General features: G+C 38.4%; 1 protein-coding gene across 1 annotated transcript in view; it reads left to right on the top strand.

Moving 5' to 3' along the window:
• Positions 1 to 8,348, top strand: part of RPAP3 (RNA polymerase II associated protein 3) — a 41,807-nt gene extending 33,459 nt beyond the window's left edge. The window contains exons 13-17 of the mRNA XM_027106040.1: positions 171 to 409; positions 3,857 to 4,043; positions 4,797 to 4,894; positions 5,361 to 5,461; positions 8,028 to 8,348. Of these exons, the coding sequence (XP_026961841.1) occupies positions 171 to 409; positions 3,857 to 4,043; positions 4,797 to 4,894; positions 5,361 to 5,461; positions 8,028 to 8,113 (711 nt within the window). The 3' untranslated portion in view covers positions 8,114 to 8,348. The remainder of the gene's footprint in view (positions 1 to 170; positions 410 to 3,856; positions 4,044 to 4,796; positions 4,895 to 5,360; positions 5,462 to 8,027) is intronic.
• The last annotated feature ends 7,554 nt before the right edge of the window (positions 8,349 to 15,902 follow it).

The following is a 15,902-nucleotide window of genomic DNA, read 5'->3' as shown; positions in this document are numbered from 1 at the left end:
CTTCTTTCCCCCATTTAGACCTACATATGGTAGTCTGGCAGTATGACTCCAAATTGAATTTACTTACAGCTGGGATGTTGGCTGTAAAAACACTGTAACCTTTTAATTTGTGCCCCTAAAATAGGAAACCTTTGTATGTTGATGCAAAGAATTGATTTTAATTGTTTTAGAAACCACTCAAGAAGCTTATTATCGAAGAAACTGGTAATTTGATACAGACTGTTGATGTGCCAGATAGCACTACTACTGCTGCTGCTCCAGAGCGTAATCCTATTAATCCAGCAAAGGTAACAGCAACCGCTGGCACAAGTAAGAAGAACTCAAGCCAGGATGACCTTCTGCCCACAAGTGATATCCCAAAAGCAAAAGTATTGAAAATAGAAGAAATCAGTGATACTTCAGCTCTGCAGTGAGTAGAAATACTTTTATCTGATAGTCATCTAGAATGGCAGTAATCCCACTAGAAAATAGATATTGCTGATGAGACTTCTGGTTTGTACTCATCCACATAGTTTTTTGAACTATCCAACTTTACATTGTAGTTTTTCTTTTAACTGTAAGAGAGGTTTTGCTGAAGGAATGATCACTATTCCTTTACCACACTGAGGACTTTAGAAATAAGAGAGAGTATCTTTTTAAAAAAATATATTTTAATTTTATTGGAGTATAGTTGATTTACAATGTTGTGTTAGTTTCAGGTGTACAGCAAAGTGATTCAGTTACACATATACATATATTCATTCTTTTTTAGATTCTTTCTCAATATAGATTATCACAGAATATTGAGCAGAGTTTCCTGTGCTGTACAGTAGGTCCTTGTTGCTTATTTATCTTACATATAGTAGTTTTTGTATGTTCATCTCAAGCTCCTGATTTATCCCTCCCCTCCACGTTTCCCCTCTGGTAACGATAAGTTTGTTTTCAATATCTGTAAGTCTGTTTCTGTTTTATAAATAAGTTCATTTATATCTTTTTTAAAAAAATTAGATTCCACGTATGAGTGGTATCACATGATATTTGTCTTTGACTTAATTCACTTAGTATGATAATCTCTAGGTCCATCCATGTTGCTGTAAATGGCATTATTTCATTCTTTTTTATGGCTGAGTAATATTCCATTATGTGTATGTACCACATCTTATTTATCCATTCCTCTTTCGATGGACATTTAGGTTGCTTCCATGTCTTGGCTGTTGTAAATAGTGCTGCAATGAACACTGTGGTACATGACTCTTTTTGAATTATGGTTTTCTCTGGGTATATGCCCAGGAATGGGATTGCTGGATCATATGGTAGTTCTGTTTTAAGTTTTTTAAGGAACCTCCATACTGTTCTCCATAGCAGTTGTACCAATTTACATTCCCATCACCAGTGTAGGAGGGTTCCCTTTTCTCCACACCCTCTCCAGTATTTATTGTTTGTAGATTTTTTGATGATGGCCATTGTGACTGGTGTGAGGTGATATCTCACTGTAGTTTTGATTTGCATTTCTCTGATAATTAGTGATGTTGACCATCTTTTCATGTGCATTTTGGCCATCTGTATGTCCTCTTTGGAGAAATGTCTGTTTAGATCTTCTGCCCATTTTTTGATTGGGTTTTTTGTTTTTTAGACATAGAGCTGCATGAGCTGTTTGTATATTTTAGAGATTAATCCCTTGTCGTTTGCTTCGGTTGCCAATATTTTCTCCCATTCTGTGGTTTCTTTTCGTTTTGTTGATGGTTTCCTTTGCTGTGCAGAAACTTTTAAGTTTAATTAGGTCCCATTTGTTTATTTTTGTTTTTATTTTCATTATACTAGGAGGTGGATCAGAAAAGGTATTACTGCAGTTTATGTCAAAGAGTGTTCTGCCTGTGTTTTCCTCTAAGAGTTTTATAGTATACGGGCTTACATTTAGTTCTTTGATCCATTTTGAGTTTCTTTTTGTGTATGGTATTAGAGAATGTTCTAATTTTATTCTCCTACATGTAGCTGTCCAGTTTTCCCAGTACCATTTATTGAAGAGACTATCTTTTCTCCATTGTATAGCCTTGCCTCCTTTGTCGTAGATAGTTGACCATAGGTGTGTGAATTTATTTCTGGGCTTTCTAGCCTATTTTATTGATCTGTATTTCTGTTTTTGTGCCAGTACTGTACTGTTTTGATTACTCTAGCTTTGTAGTATAGTCTGAAGTCAGGGAGTCTGATTCCTCCAGCTCTGTTTCTCTTTCTCAAGATTGCTTTGGCTATTCAGGGTCTTTTGTGTTTCCATATAAATTAAAAATTTTTTTGCTCTAGTTCTGTGAAAAATGCCATTGGTAATTTGATAGGGATTGCATTGAATCTGTAGATTGCCTTGGGTAGTATAGTCATTTTGACAGTATTGATTTTTCCAATCCAAGAACATGGTATATCCTTCCATCTGTGTCATCTCTGATTTCTTTCATCAGCATCTTATAGTTTTCACAGTAGAGGTCTTTTGTCTCCTTAGGTAGGTTTATTCCTAGGTATTTTATTCTTTTTCATGCAGTGGTAAATGGGAGTGTTTCCTTAATTTCACTGTCAGATCTTTCGTTGTTAGTATATAGGAATGCAGGAGATTTCTGTGTATTAATTTTCTATCCTGCAACTTTACTGAATTAATTGATGAGCTCTAGTAGATTTCTGACAGCATTTTTAGGATTTTCTGTGTATCGCATCATGTCATCTGCAAACAGTGATGAAAGTATCTTGAACAAATTGATTTTGTGCATTTTCTTTTCTAGAACTTCAGTAAATATGTTTCACTTTGTAATTCAGGATTTTTAATTTTTTATAGGGGAGCTTCATAAACAATGTAGAATTTAGGCATTATTATTCTAGCCATTAATATTTAAGATATTCATGGGCTCTTTAAATTTTGTTTGGAATTTTTCAAAAAGTCATGCATTTTCTTAATGATGAGAATATAAAAGACATAGTTTAGTAGTTTACTTTGGGGTGTTGAAATTTTATTCATATATTTTTGCATTGCTACTCAACAGTCCTATTAAAAGGTTTTTTTGTTTTAAACTTTGAACTTTAGTAGTTGTTTACAGTGACATTATAGATTGTGGGAAAACTTTAAGTAGGCAGTTTTTTTTTGTTTTTTTTTTTTAAAGGAGGAAGCATTTCTTCCTTCTTGGAATCTTTCTTGAAACTGTGGTAATTCACATAATTCAGAGTGAAAGGTTGACTTGTGAGTATATGTGATATAATAATGCAGTGTATAGAAATGTTTTCTCAAAAGGTGGCCAGGCTATTAGCTCAGCTAATGAGAATAGTCATTACGTAACCAGCATCTGAAAATTTGCACGAGTATAATCTGTCTTGCCAAAAGTATACATATATTATCAGCTGAAAGAATTTACTACTGGCAGAATATAAATAGATAATATAGTATTAATAAAGTCAGAAATTTAAAAATCTCTGTTGATGTTTCCTTATATAAGCTTTGACTATTTGTGGTTCTTCTCTTTGTTTTTCTTTTTTATTATTATTATTTATTGATTTTTGGCTGCCTTTGGTCTTCATTGCTGCTTGCGGGCTTTCTCTACTCTTTGTTGCAGTGCACGGGCTTCTCATTGAGGTGGCTTCTCTTGTTACAGAGCACGGGCTCTAGGCGCGTGGGCTCCAGTAGTTGTAGCATGTGGGCTCAGTATTTGTGGCTCACGGGCTCTAGAGCACAGGCTCAGTAGTTGTGGCGCACGTGCTTAGTTGCTCCGCGGCATGTAGGATCTTCCCGGGCCAGGGATCAAACCTGTGTCCCCTGCATTGGCAGGCAGATTCTTAACTGCTGCGCCACCAGGGAAGCCCTGTGGTTCTTTTCTAATTGTTTGATGCTTCTGAAATATTTCAGACCTGAAGTCAATTTGAAAAAGGATGTATGTCGGACTTTCAGTGAGAAGATTTCTATAGAGGTAGACAAAACACCTGCTCAGTTTATCAGGACTGCTCTTCCTCCAGTTCCTGCAAACTCATTTCAGCTTGAATCTGATTTCAGACAACTGAAAAATTCTCCAGATATGTTGTATCAATATTTGAAGGTAAGAGGGAGGAAGGTGGTAGTTCTCCTGTAAGTTAGAGGTCAAAGAACTTCTTTGGTCACTATATAATAATAGTACTATATTTGCTTATAATATGATTGTAGAAAATGCTCTTATCCCTTGCCTGATACGTATATCAGCCTGGTCAGACCATTTTAAATATTTGCAACCAGTGAACCTCTGAAAAAGGTTCTGTGTTAAATTTTGTTTTCTAAAATAACTTAATCTAATTCATACATCATGACTTAAACTTAATTCTTCATCCTTCAAGATGAGGAAAGAAGCTAAAATACATTGAGTGCCTTCTGTGTGCCAAGCAATGCTTGCAATATTTAGGCCGTCAGTTTCCTGAAAATGAGCTTTTATTTGCTCAAGAAAAAGAATTAACTCATATGAAATTTACCAAATAATGGATTTTTAGCATTGTCTTTTTCAAGTAGTTCTATTTTTTAAACTTTCTAATTCTTTTTATTGGTCCTTGAGAGCTCTCTTTCATTTCCTGTTTCTGTTGGGTAGTACACATCTCTCCATGAGATTTTTCTCTGTCTGGAACAGAGTGATTATTTTATAGTTCCTCTAACTTTCATTCTTCTATCATAGTTGCATTTCAGTATGACTCCATTATTATTCATTGAATACTAATGCATAATAGTTATTTTTTACTATGTTGAACTAAGCAGTTACTACATAAATAGTTTGTGATTGGGAATGTTGCCATAATTGAATTTTCTAACACCTTATATTTTTCCCAAGCAAATTGAACCATCCTTGTATCCCAAGCTGTTTCAGAAAAATCTAGATCCAGATGTATTCAACCATATCATTAAAATTCTGCATGACTTTTACATTGAGTAAGTAAGTTTAGTTATGCTTTCATGTTGTAATGCTCAGCTGTTTCTAGTGATTTGGGAACTTCGTTCTTTTTCATGTCATATTACCTTTTGTATAGCAAAATTAGCTCTCTTATAAATTTAGCTGTTGCAGAAGTTGTAAAGAGATGACAAGTACAAACAATGAAAAAGGAAATGATTAGGAGGAAAAATGACTTAAAATTTTTTTAGAGAAAGGTAGAGTATGGAAGTGGCAAATATTATAGCAGATTAATAACGTCTGTGCTGTGCCACACATTTAAGAATATTATGATTTTTTCAGTTGACTTGATAAAATTCTTCATTTGGGCACTTAAAATATAGACAGTATGCAGGGGAAAATGATACATGAAGACCTTATTTATATATAATTAGAAATATTATTTTAGTAAGCAGACAATGAGCTGCTTTTAATTGATCATTTGTTTTTTTATTTGGATTATTTCAGGAAAGAAAAGCCATCACTCATCTTTGAAATCTTACAAAGACTTTCTGAACTAAGAAGGTTTGATATGGCAGTGATGTTTATGTCAGAACCTGAGAAGAAAAGTGAGTTCTGTGAAGAAAGCTTTTTCATATCTCTTTATTCTTGTGTGTTCCTTTATTCAACAAATGATAGCAAATATTTATTGAATGTCAATTATGTACAATTAAATTAATTACAATTAAGCTAATTAAATTGAATTACTATTAGATTAAGTAGAGTTAAATTTTTTCATCCTGACAACAACTTTGTGAGGTGTAGGTATGATTATCATTTTGGTTTTACAAAGGAGGAAACTGAAGCATACACAGGTAAGGAACTTGACCGAGGTTCCATAGCTAGGAAGCCAGACCCAGGAGTTAAACTGAGGTGTTCTGGGCTCTTCTACTAGAAAACACAGTGATAATGTAATGGTTGAGCTCCTGGCATGATGGAGCTCGTGCAGGGTTCCTGCCACAGGAGCTTGCAACCGGGTGTGGGTGCATCGGAGGTCTCACCCATTTTTTTGAGCTAATTTCCTTGAGTTTCTTTGATTTAAGCTGAATTCTCAAAAAAGTGCAGGAGTCAGTTGAAGGAGGTGGGAATGTGCAGAGGTTTTGAGGCAGGAGAGAGCAAATTGAGCTCAGAAAATTAAAAGGAGTGCAGTGTGGCTGGATTGTAGAGTTAGAGGGTAGAAAGAGGCAGGTGATGAGCCTGAGGAGTTAGATCCCTTGTTTATTTCTACATCTCAGTCTTTGGCATAAAATGTCAGTTTTGGGGAACGCTAATTTAAGTAAAATCAAACTATGGAGAAACTTCAATTACAATTGACCCTTGAACAACATGGGAGTTAGGGGCGCCAACCCTCCACACAGTTGAAAATCCACGTACAATTTTATATTCGGTCCACAGGATGTGAGGTTCCTCATTCACAGATTCAGCCAACCGTGGATCATGTAGTGCTGTAGTATTTACTATTGAAAAATATCCGCCTGTAAGTGGATCTGTGCAGTTGAAACCTGCGTTTTTCAAGGGTCAGTTGTACTTGGAGTTTTAAGGCTAGACTGTAGTTTTACGAAAAAGAGAAAAATCATTAGAATGCAGGAGTACCAGTTTTTTAGTTTAAAAATAGCAAAAACTATGATTTTCAGATACTTTCTGGACTAAACATACTTTGGGCTCCTTTTCTGTTTCTTCTTTATGTATGTAGCAGTGACATTGAATCTGAATCACTAAGAAAAATACTCTGTATGTTGAACTTAGGGAAGTGGACATGTAATTTAGAGAGATTCCTAATAGGGGTAAACCAAAAGAAGTTTCTGCTTAATCTTTAATCAGAAACAGTCCCTGAAAGTATTATCTGCATTCAGTTGAATGCAGACCTCATTTTTTATCACTCTTTTTAGTCATTCTGCCCCACCTCACTGACTTTGTGTCTTTTTAATATACCAAATTACCAAACTTCTTATAGCCTCAGGGTCTTTGTGTTTGACTTACCCCTCAGCCTAGACTATCCTCCCCTGCCTCTTCCTCACTTCATGCAGTTTCCACCTAATAGTCACCTCCTCAGAGACACCTTTCCTCACAGGCCTACTCACAGTAACTGCCTGCCTCCCTTTCCTCATCACCCTCTGTCATCTTACCTCGCTTTATTTTTCTTCATAATACAGAACGAGCTGACAGTATTTTAAGTATTTGTTTATTATTTCTCTCTCCCTAATAGAATGGAAGCTCCATGACAGCAGGAACTTTGTCTACCTTGTTCTCTAGGTCTCAGCGTGTAGAACGGTGCTTAGTACATAATAACCTCTTAGTATAAGTGCATGAGTGAATGGATTTCTTGCCACTATGATGTGATAACTTGAAGTGTGCTCAAAGAATGTGAATTGGCCCTTCAGACTGGCCTCTACCAACAGTACTGTCTTGGTGGGGTCACCACTGTCCACTAAGTTAAACATGGGAAGCACTTACAGTGGTTCCTGGCGTGTAACTTAATATTCAATAAATAGTAGCTGCTGTTGTCTTTTATTATTGTCATTATTATTAAAAACTGTTAGCTAGTTTTAATGTTGAGGAATGTATGAACTATAATAGCGTTTTCCATAGTGTTGAGTGTAGACCGGCCATTTCAGTGGTATGAAAGATATTAAATGACTCATAAGCAAATCTTTTTTTAACTTTTAATTGTTATTATAAAAATGTACAGCTTGCCCATCAAACATGATTTTTGTGAATGTTATTGCTAATTCTTAATTTATAGTAGTGATATAAATTTTTCTTTTAAAATAAAATGATTTAAGTTTTGAAAAAGTTAATTGGAATATTAAATAAGTAAAAGTATACTTGTTACACAGGTCAAAAATCTTTAGGGTAGTACAGAATGAATTATGTTTCATCTGCAAAGTTAATGTCATTGAGGATGTAGGGGAAATTTTTTACTGCCAAAGCAAAATATTCTGCTAAGAAACATCATTGGACTGATACAGTTTTCTGTTCTCAGGTTGGCTTTTTAAATATCTGAATTAGAATTTATAAATAATCCTAATGATTGCTTTATAATGTAAAAAATATTTAACAGATTTGATTACTCCCTTTAATTTTTGCCTTACTTTTTAAAAATGGAGATTAAAATGAATTTTTTTTCTTTTTCAGTTGCACGTGTATTATTCAATCACATAGACAAATCAGGATTGAATGATAATTCTGTTGAAGAACTCAAGAAAAGATATGGTGGTTGATTTCCATTTTTACTGAAATTATTGCCTTTGGATTTCATATGTAAATTTTTTTCTACTGAAAATAAAATGTTTTGCTTTTTAAGAAAATGATATACAGGAAAAGTACCGTTTTTGGATGTAAGCTAATTAAATATAAAGTGAATTGTGATTTAACTAGTGAGAAATATACTTAAGTGAACTATTTATAAGTTTTTTTCTGAAAATAAAAATATAAATAATGAGGTATACTTGTAAAGATCGGTGTTTTATGTCATTTTATTTTATTATTTTTATCAACAATATTTTTTTTATTTTTATCTTTGGCTGCGTTGGGTCTTTGTTGCTGTGTTTGGGCTTTTTCTAGTTGTGGTGAGCGGGGGCTACTCTTCGTTGCGGTGCACGGGCTTCTCGTTATGGTGGCTTCTCTTGTTGCGGAGCATGGGCTCTAGGTGCACAGGCTTCGGTAGTTGTGGCATGCAGGCTCAGTAGTTGTGGCTCACGGGCTCTAGAGCGTGGGCTCAGTAGTTGTGGCGCACGGGCTTATTTGCTCCGTGTGGCACGTGGGATCTTCCTGGGCCAGGGCTTGAACCCGTGTACCCTGCACTGGCAGGCGGATTCTTAACCCCTGTGCCACCAGGGAAGTCCTATAAGTCATTTTAAATGTTAAGTTTAGATACATTCTTCAGTGCCCCGTAAGTGTTACATTTTTAAAAATATTTTCATGAGTTTTTATAACCACATGACAAGGTTGCTTCCTTAGCATATGAATAAAGTTATATAGAGGGAGTTAAGTAGATATCAGATTGTTTCATTATAAAATGTTTTCGTACCATTGTGCCAGTTCACTATCACAAAATTGCTTAGTTGCAGGATGTGTATTTTTAGTATTTATGTTGAAAGGAGACTTTCAGTTAGACTTTGTAAATAGGTTACTTAGAGAGTCACAGCGTACTTAAATTTCAGTGCTCCAGCTGTTTTTCCTCATGATATCCATGTCCATGTAAAAGTTTAAAAACTAGGAATGTTTAAGGTAGTAATTAGTGTATAGCTTGTGTGTGCGTGGCTCATGTGAGTGTGGTGTCTGTGAGCTTTTGAAATCCAGGCTAGTGTTCTACTTATCCTCGTTCTGCATGGTCCCTGGCCCAGTCCTTTGCACAGTTAGGTGCCCACTTGGTAAATTTAATTGAATATAAAATTTAATTGAATTGATGGTAGGAATCAATTTTAGTAAGTGTTCAAAGTAGCAACTTAGCAAATTTTGGGCATCCTGTAAATATTGCTAAAATCAATTTAATTTTAGAGGCTGTCATGTTAAAAAAATACTAGGTCACCATCCTATAGCTGTTAGCATCAATAAGACAGTCAAATTTAAGACTTTATTTTTGTTGCAGCATACGTATTATTATGCCTACAATTCCTTGAGGAATAATCAATCTGTTTAAAAAGATAATTTTCCCAGTTCATGGTATAACTTATTAGATCATAATTTGTATAGCTCAGTGTTTTACTACATGCTTGGAGTTTATCAATGTTATATGTTGCTAAATGTATAGTCTTATGATATATAAACAGGCAATGAAATTTAGTCATAAAGTATAGCTTATACATAATAATAATAGAATGACTTGAGTTTTTCTTAAGTCATTAATAAGAAGGTGATTTTGCAGGGATTTTGCAGTCATTAATAAGAAGGTGATAGGCAGGAGGGTGCTTGTGGGGGCTTGGCTGTGGGGAGGTGGCTGAGAGGGTGGGAGCCAGGGCATGAAGGGCCTTCCACACAGTGACAGAGAGGCTGGTTTTCTGAAAGTGATGGGGAACCACTCAAGGTTTTAAGAAAGAGAGTGACATGTGGTTTGAGTTTTAAGGTCATTCTGGTAGCAGTGATGAGCAGTGGATTGGTGATGGTGTGGCTAGAAACGGGGAGACCAATTGAAGAATACAAGAATGCAGGAGATAAATAACATTTGAACTAATAATAATGGGTAACATGAAGTACTGCCTATTTGCCTGACATTAGGGGCTTTATGTCTTTTTTCATTTAAATCCTCAACAAACCTAGGAGGTAGGTTCTGTTATCTCCACTTTACAGATAAGGAAATTGAGGCATATATCGGTTATGTAACTTGCCTATGGTCACCTGGTAACAGGTAGTCTGTATCCAAAGGCTACTTGCCCAACCACCATTCTATACTATGCTGACTGGTGCAAAGGGATGGAAGACAGGTTGAGTTTAAGATACCTTAAGGAGGGAGAATCCACAGGGCATGGTGGTATTCATTCACGTCTATTCAAACATTTCTTGAGTGTCTGTAATGTGCTGGTAGGTGACTAAGCACCGGGGAAAACACGGGCCCAGTTTCTGCCCTCCAGTAGCTCGCAGTGTAGCTGGGGAGTCAGATAAACCAGCAGTTGCAGTACAGTGTCATGAGTGCCTTGATAGTTTGGAGAGGGCACTGGGGGAGCACAGAGGGTGCAGCTCTGAGTCAGACTGGGTGGCACAGGGAAGGAGGAGGCAGTGTTTGATATGAGACTTGAGATATGAGAACGATGGTCCAGGTGCACGATGGGAGGGAAAAGGTCCTGGCAGAGGGATCAGCATAGGTGGAGGTCATGTAACATGTCATGAGCCCCTTGACTTGCCCTGGGGGTTGTAGGCAATTCCATGCACTATCAAGGCTGTTGTATGGGATAGAGTTTGAATTTGATTGGCTACAGTCTCCTTTCGTTTGTTTTATTGTTTGTTTGTTTTTTTAATTTTATTTTTTTATTTATCTTTGGCTGCGTTGGGTCTTTGTTGCTGTGCACGGGCTTTCTCTAGTTGTGGCGAGTGGGGGCTACTCTTCGTTGCGGTGCGCGGGCTTCTCATTGTAATGGCTTCTCTTGTTGCGGAGCATGGGCTATAGGTGCGTGGGCTTCAGTAGTCGTGGCACGTGGGCTCAGTAGTTGTGGCTCGTGGGCTCTAGAGCGCAGGCTCAGTAGTTGTGGCTCACAGGCTTAATTGCTCCACAGCATGTGGGATCTTCCCGAACCAGGGATTGAACCTGTGTCCCTCCATTGGCAGGTGGATTCCTAACCACTGTGCCACCAGGGAAGTCCCTCCTTTGCTTTGTTTTTATTTGTTAATTTTTCATGTGTGCGCATCCTGACTCCATACTAGATTTTAAGCTCCTTGATGGTTGTGACAGTGTCATGTGTGTTCTTAGTGCTAACATTGGCCTTGTTCATGACAGAGGCTCCGTTAACATTTATTGATGGATCAGTCTTACCACCTTTCTTCTTAGATTAGGCTAGAGTTAGTGCATTTCTTCTCTCACTGTGGTTATTTAATGTAGGACCCTCATTAATCCTGGCTCTAGGAAAACAGTTTCTCCTTAGTGAGATTCAGTGATGTTGAAACCAACTCACAAAGAAGCTATCAATTTAGTTTACCACATACCAAATCCTTCCTTTTTTGGGGGCTGCTACTGACTGGCTTTGATTGCAGACATTTTGCTACAGCTAATCTTCACAGATGTGGTTAAAGAAACCTTGTTTTCATGCTTTTAAAAATCTGAAAAGGTAGAAAGTAGACTGTCAGGCACATTGGCTTTTGAAAAAGAGGTGAGAGATTCAATTGTTTTCATGAAGTGAGTTATAAAGCAGAATGTCTAATTCACTGGAGAATTACACTATTCACAACTTTTTCACAGAAATCACTTGGAAAATAGAAGAAAAATGAAACTGTACATAGTTTGGGTTATCCCCATATCAGTAGGATTAAAATCAATAATAATTTGGGGCAACAAAAGGACTTGATTAAAAATCCTTTTTAACATGATTGTTTTATTGAGCTTGTATAGGTATAAAAACTCAATTATTTCCCCTTGAAGCCTGGGGATGGATAGCTTCCCTTTAACTCAGCCCTAACACCAGCTCATCTAGCCGCAGGACATTTAACAAGATGAGTGATGTCTTTTACTTCTATACAGCAGTCCACGTGGCCTTCTAATCCCAACCTGGCAGTGGTGAGGAGGCAGAATTCCTTACATCTGAAAAGGGCTGCTCCTACTTGAGAACCTCAGTATGTGGAAACCTTCATTAACTGATGCTTACTGTGGAGTTTAAAAGTAAGCAGAAAAGGCCTCTGGGTAATTGTACTTCATACATGTTCATCTGCTGTGTGTGCCCCACTAGAGGCAACTCTTGTGGCGACTGTGGTTAATAGTGCAGAGGGCCTGCGGAGGGCTTGGTGTCTCAGTTCTCCTAGGCACTTCCTATCCCAGGATCCAGGGCCGTGGGCAGCTTATCTAAGAAGACGGCACTCCTTCACTTTGTGTTGACTTCTCTGATGGCAACCAGCCAGGCACGTGGGGGATGGGAGACAGTAGATTCCCGCGTAGCTCATGGAATCCGTGTGGTGCTTTGGCAGCGACTGGTGCTGTGCTGACAGCTGCAAAGCCAGCAGGACTGAGAGTGATGAAAGGCTCAACGGAGGTACGGTTCTGGAGCTGGAGATGTGGGGAACAGACAGGGAAGGTTGCAGGGAGAAGGTGGGGTCTGAGCGGGCCTCAAAGGACAGGTGGGATCTGGGTAGGTGGGGGAGGGGTGACGACATTCTAACTGTCCTGAGTGGCAGATGGGTAGTAAAGTGGCAAAGTGGAAATTGCTGTGACGGCAGTTCCCTAATGGCACAGCAAAACCCAGTGCTGTTCACGCAGGAGAGGTCGCAGGGAGAAGAGCAGTAGTAGACTTGTCATTTGGTGTGTTTCCTGGAGGATCTTATATTTTACATGATGACCCTGCAGCATTTAAACTTCATGTTTTGAAATAATCAGCTTGAGGGGTCAGAGAATAAAAGGGAACAGGCCGTCATGTAGTTGACATGGGTAAAACTAAATTTAGGCCTCATTAGAATCCTTCTTTTGTTTATTATCTCTGGGGAATAGTGTAAATGAGGAAGGTATGCCTGAGTTCCAGTGGTCTGGTTTAATCTACATAAACTAATCTGCTTGCTTTACTGACTGACATTTAAAACCATCAAATTGAACATATTGATGATGACCCTGAGGCTGATGACGGGGGAAAATGTAGTTTCATGAAACCAAGGACATCCCTTGGGTGGTGTGGGGCCGATGAAATCAGGATAAAATATGCAACTTAATAAAGGTTGAGTATAGAAATATTGAAAAGTGTGTGAAAATGTTGTCAGTAATAAGAGATTCTCAGCTGCTAATACGCTACTGAAATACATCAAATGCTCTTCCAACCCCTGTCCGGTTGTCTTTCACTGATGAGCCTCCCGAGTTGCTTCCTGTCTGGGGGTGGAGGCCTACTGTATTTGCATAGAGCAGAGCACAGTTGGGCGCAGGATAAATGCTCACTGAATGGCAGGGAGTGGAGCTGGAGACAGTTGTTGCTGTGTATTGTCCACAAACACCAGGCAAAAGTGATGCTGAATTAATTCAGTTTTACAAAAGGAGAGTTTAAAAAAACAGCCATTCCTATAGCCAGAGTGGGGAAGACACACAAGGGTAGATGACTCAATCATTCCATTAATCACGTAGCAGAATGGAATTTGCAGCACCGTTTAGAATACATCTGGAATTTTGTCCCGAAGAATCAGGACCATAGAGAACATACAGTTTTTATCACAACAGTGTGCTCTGTGCTGTATAGTTTTCTTGACACTTCGTCCTATTTGACCTTTGAAACTTGAGAGATTTAGGGCAGCACTTAGGTTAAATTATTTGCTCAAAGTCATGTGAATAGTGATGTAACTCAGAACTCTGTGCTGGTTCCAGAAACCTCTGTCAGGTCTCCTCACATGGAATCCAGTAATGGTATGGACTTTACTGAGTCAAGTTTTACACCACAAACCACTGAGTGTGGACTCAATGGGAACTAGAACTAGTCTGCATATCAGTGGGATATAAACATGCAATGTGTTTTCAAGAGATGGTTTCCATAGCACATTACTTGGCTCATAATAGGAAGTTAATAAATATTTGCTGAATAAATGAATGAATGGATTCAAGTACTACAGAATGGGCTGGAGAATCCAGATGAAGAGCCTTTTAAGTTTGGCTCAAAGCACTTGCCTGAACGTTAAAGACCTTTTCATTGTCAGTGGGGATTATTTCAGTTCTCTTTTACAGGACTGTGTTCAGAGAGCTCCTACCCGCAAACATTTTTTGAATACTAAATTAGTGTGGAAAGGGAATAGGAATTTTGTGGAACTCTCTTATTGGTCCTAACAGTTCAAACAGACTAGTGATACTGTTAGCTGCCATTTGTATGCACTCTGTTGTATGCTGGGCACTGTACCAGGGCTTTGCATATATCATCTCACTTAATGCTCACAGTATGCTCAGAGAGATACGCTGTCCTGTGAAGCTGGGAGTCCAACAGAGGTCAGACTGACTTAGACACTCTTACTTCTACGCTGCAGTCACAGCTGAACAATCTTCGTGATAACACAAAAGCAGGACCAGGGGAGAGGCAGGCTGGCAGCTGGGATTTCTTTATTACTGCCACCCCCTGGATCGTCAGAAAATAGCATGTACGTGGCCGAAAGCATAGGAGTCAAAATGAAAGTGAATTTATTGTTTCTTGAGGTAACATTGGTTTATATATAACATTATGTAAGTTTCATGTGTATAACATTATGTTTCTACTTCCATATACACTATAGTGTGTGCTCACCACCAAAATTCCATCTGTCACCATTCAGTTGACCCCTTTTACGCATTTTTCACACCCCAAAGCCAGTGCCCCATACTGACCATGTCAGAAGCCCCACCTTCCTACACCAAGCAGAGTCCCCTTTTCCACTTTCACAGGGTCTTTCTAGGGACCCGTAGGATGTGGAAGGGTATTCTTCCTTCAGTACTTTAGTGCATGGGACCTGGATCTAAAATAAATGTCAGACCGGGCTTTGAAGAGGAAGAGACGTCCCAAAAATGCAGTCAGAACGCAGTGTGCAGAAATGTCTGTCTTTCCTTGGGCCAGAGAGAGGGAAGTACATGTTTGTGTGTGTATGCACGCCCACGTGTGCGGTGGGAAATGGCTGTGTCTGTATATGATAGTCGTGTGTTTTAACTACCGGCATACAGGGATACCTGTTTCTCTTCTATTTTCCCTGCCTCCCGGTTTCTACCATCAATAAATTGTTTTGATATTTACTTTATAGAGTCCATTTACATAATAAAATATAGTGGTTTTGCTTTTTAGTCTCACTGGAATCATGGAATATGTATGTTCTGTGACATCAGAGCAAAAATTCATCAAGGCAGATCCTGAATTTTGGGAAAGGAGTGCATTTGCAGTGGCAAAAGGTCAAGTTGAGACCAAGAAGTTGTCACTGTTTTGTGGTCATTGGTTTGATATCCCAAAGATTATATCATGTTCCATCCTCTCTTTTCTACTCTTTGTATGAAGCCTTTTGCCAGTGCTAAACATCCTGGAATTCTCTGTGATTAGTTACTTGCTCATTGGTCAAGTGGTAGTTTATTAGGATGGCAAGAGGACCAAAGGAAAGCACTCATGTATTTATTAGCCAGCAATAGATAGAGACCACTGATGTGCCGACCTGTTTCTCTAGCTACTGATCTTATTTTAGCACCAGGAGACTACAATTCAAGACCCAAGCAGTGTTATCCAGAGAGTCTGGCAAGGGTGGAAGCTCTGCTTGGTTGTAGACTTGATCGTGTTCTCGGTCTCTGAGCAGTGCCAGAGGGCCCCTTGCCAGATACGTCTCCCCACTGGCTTGCCGCAGTGCCTGGAAAACCTATTCTCCACCTCTTGGAAACACAAACAGTTTACTCGGCCCAGG

Source organism: Aethalodelphis obliquidens, unplaced genomic scaffold (assembly GCF_003676395.1).
Source record: "Aethalodelphis obliquidens isolate GAN/ISIS:26980383/991018 unplaced genomic scaffold, ASM367639v1 scaffold8, whole genome shotgun sequence".
NCBI classification, from domain to species: Eukaryota; Metazoa; Chordata; class Mammalia; order Artiodactyla; family Delphinidae; genus Aethalodelphis; species Aethalodelphis obliquidens.
The sequence above is the reverse complement of the archived record's forward strand: the minus strand, read 5'-3'. Positions and strand labels throughout refer to the sequence as shown.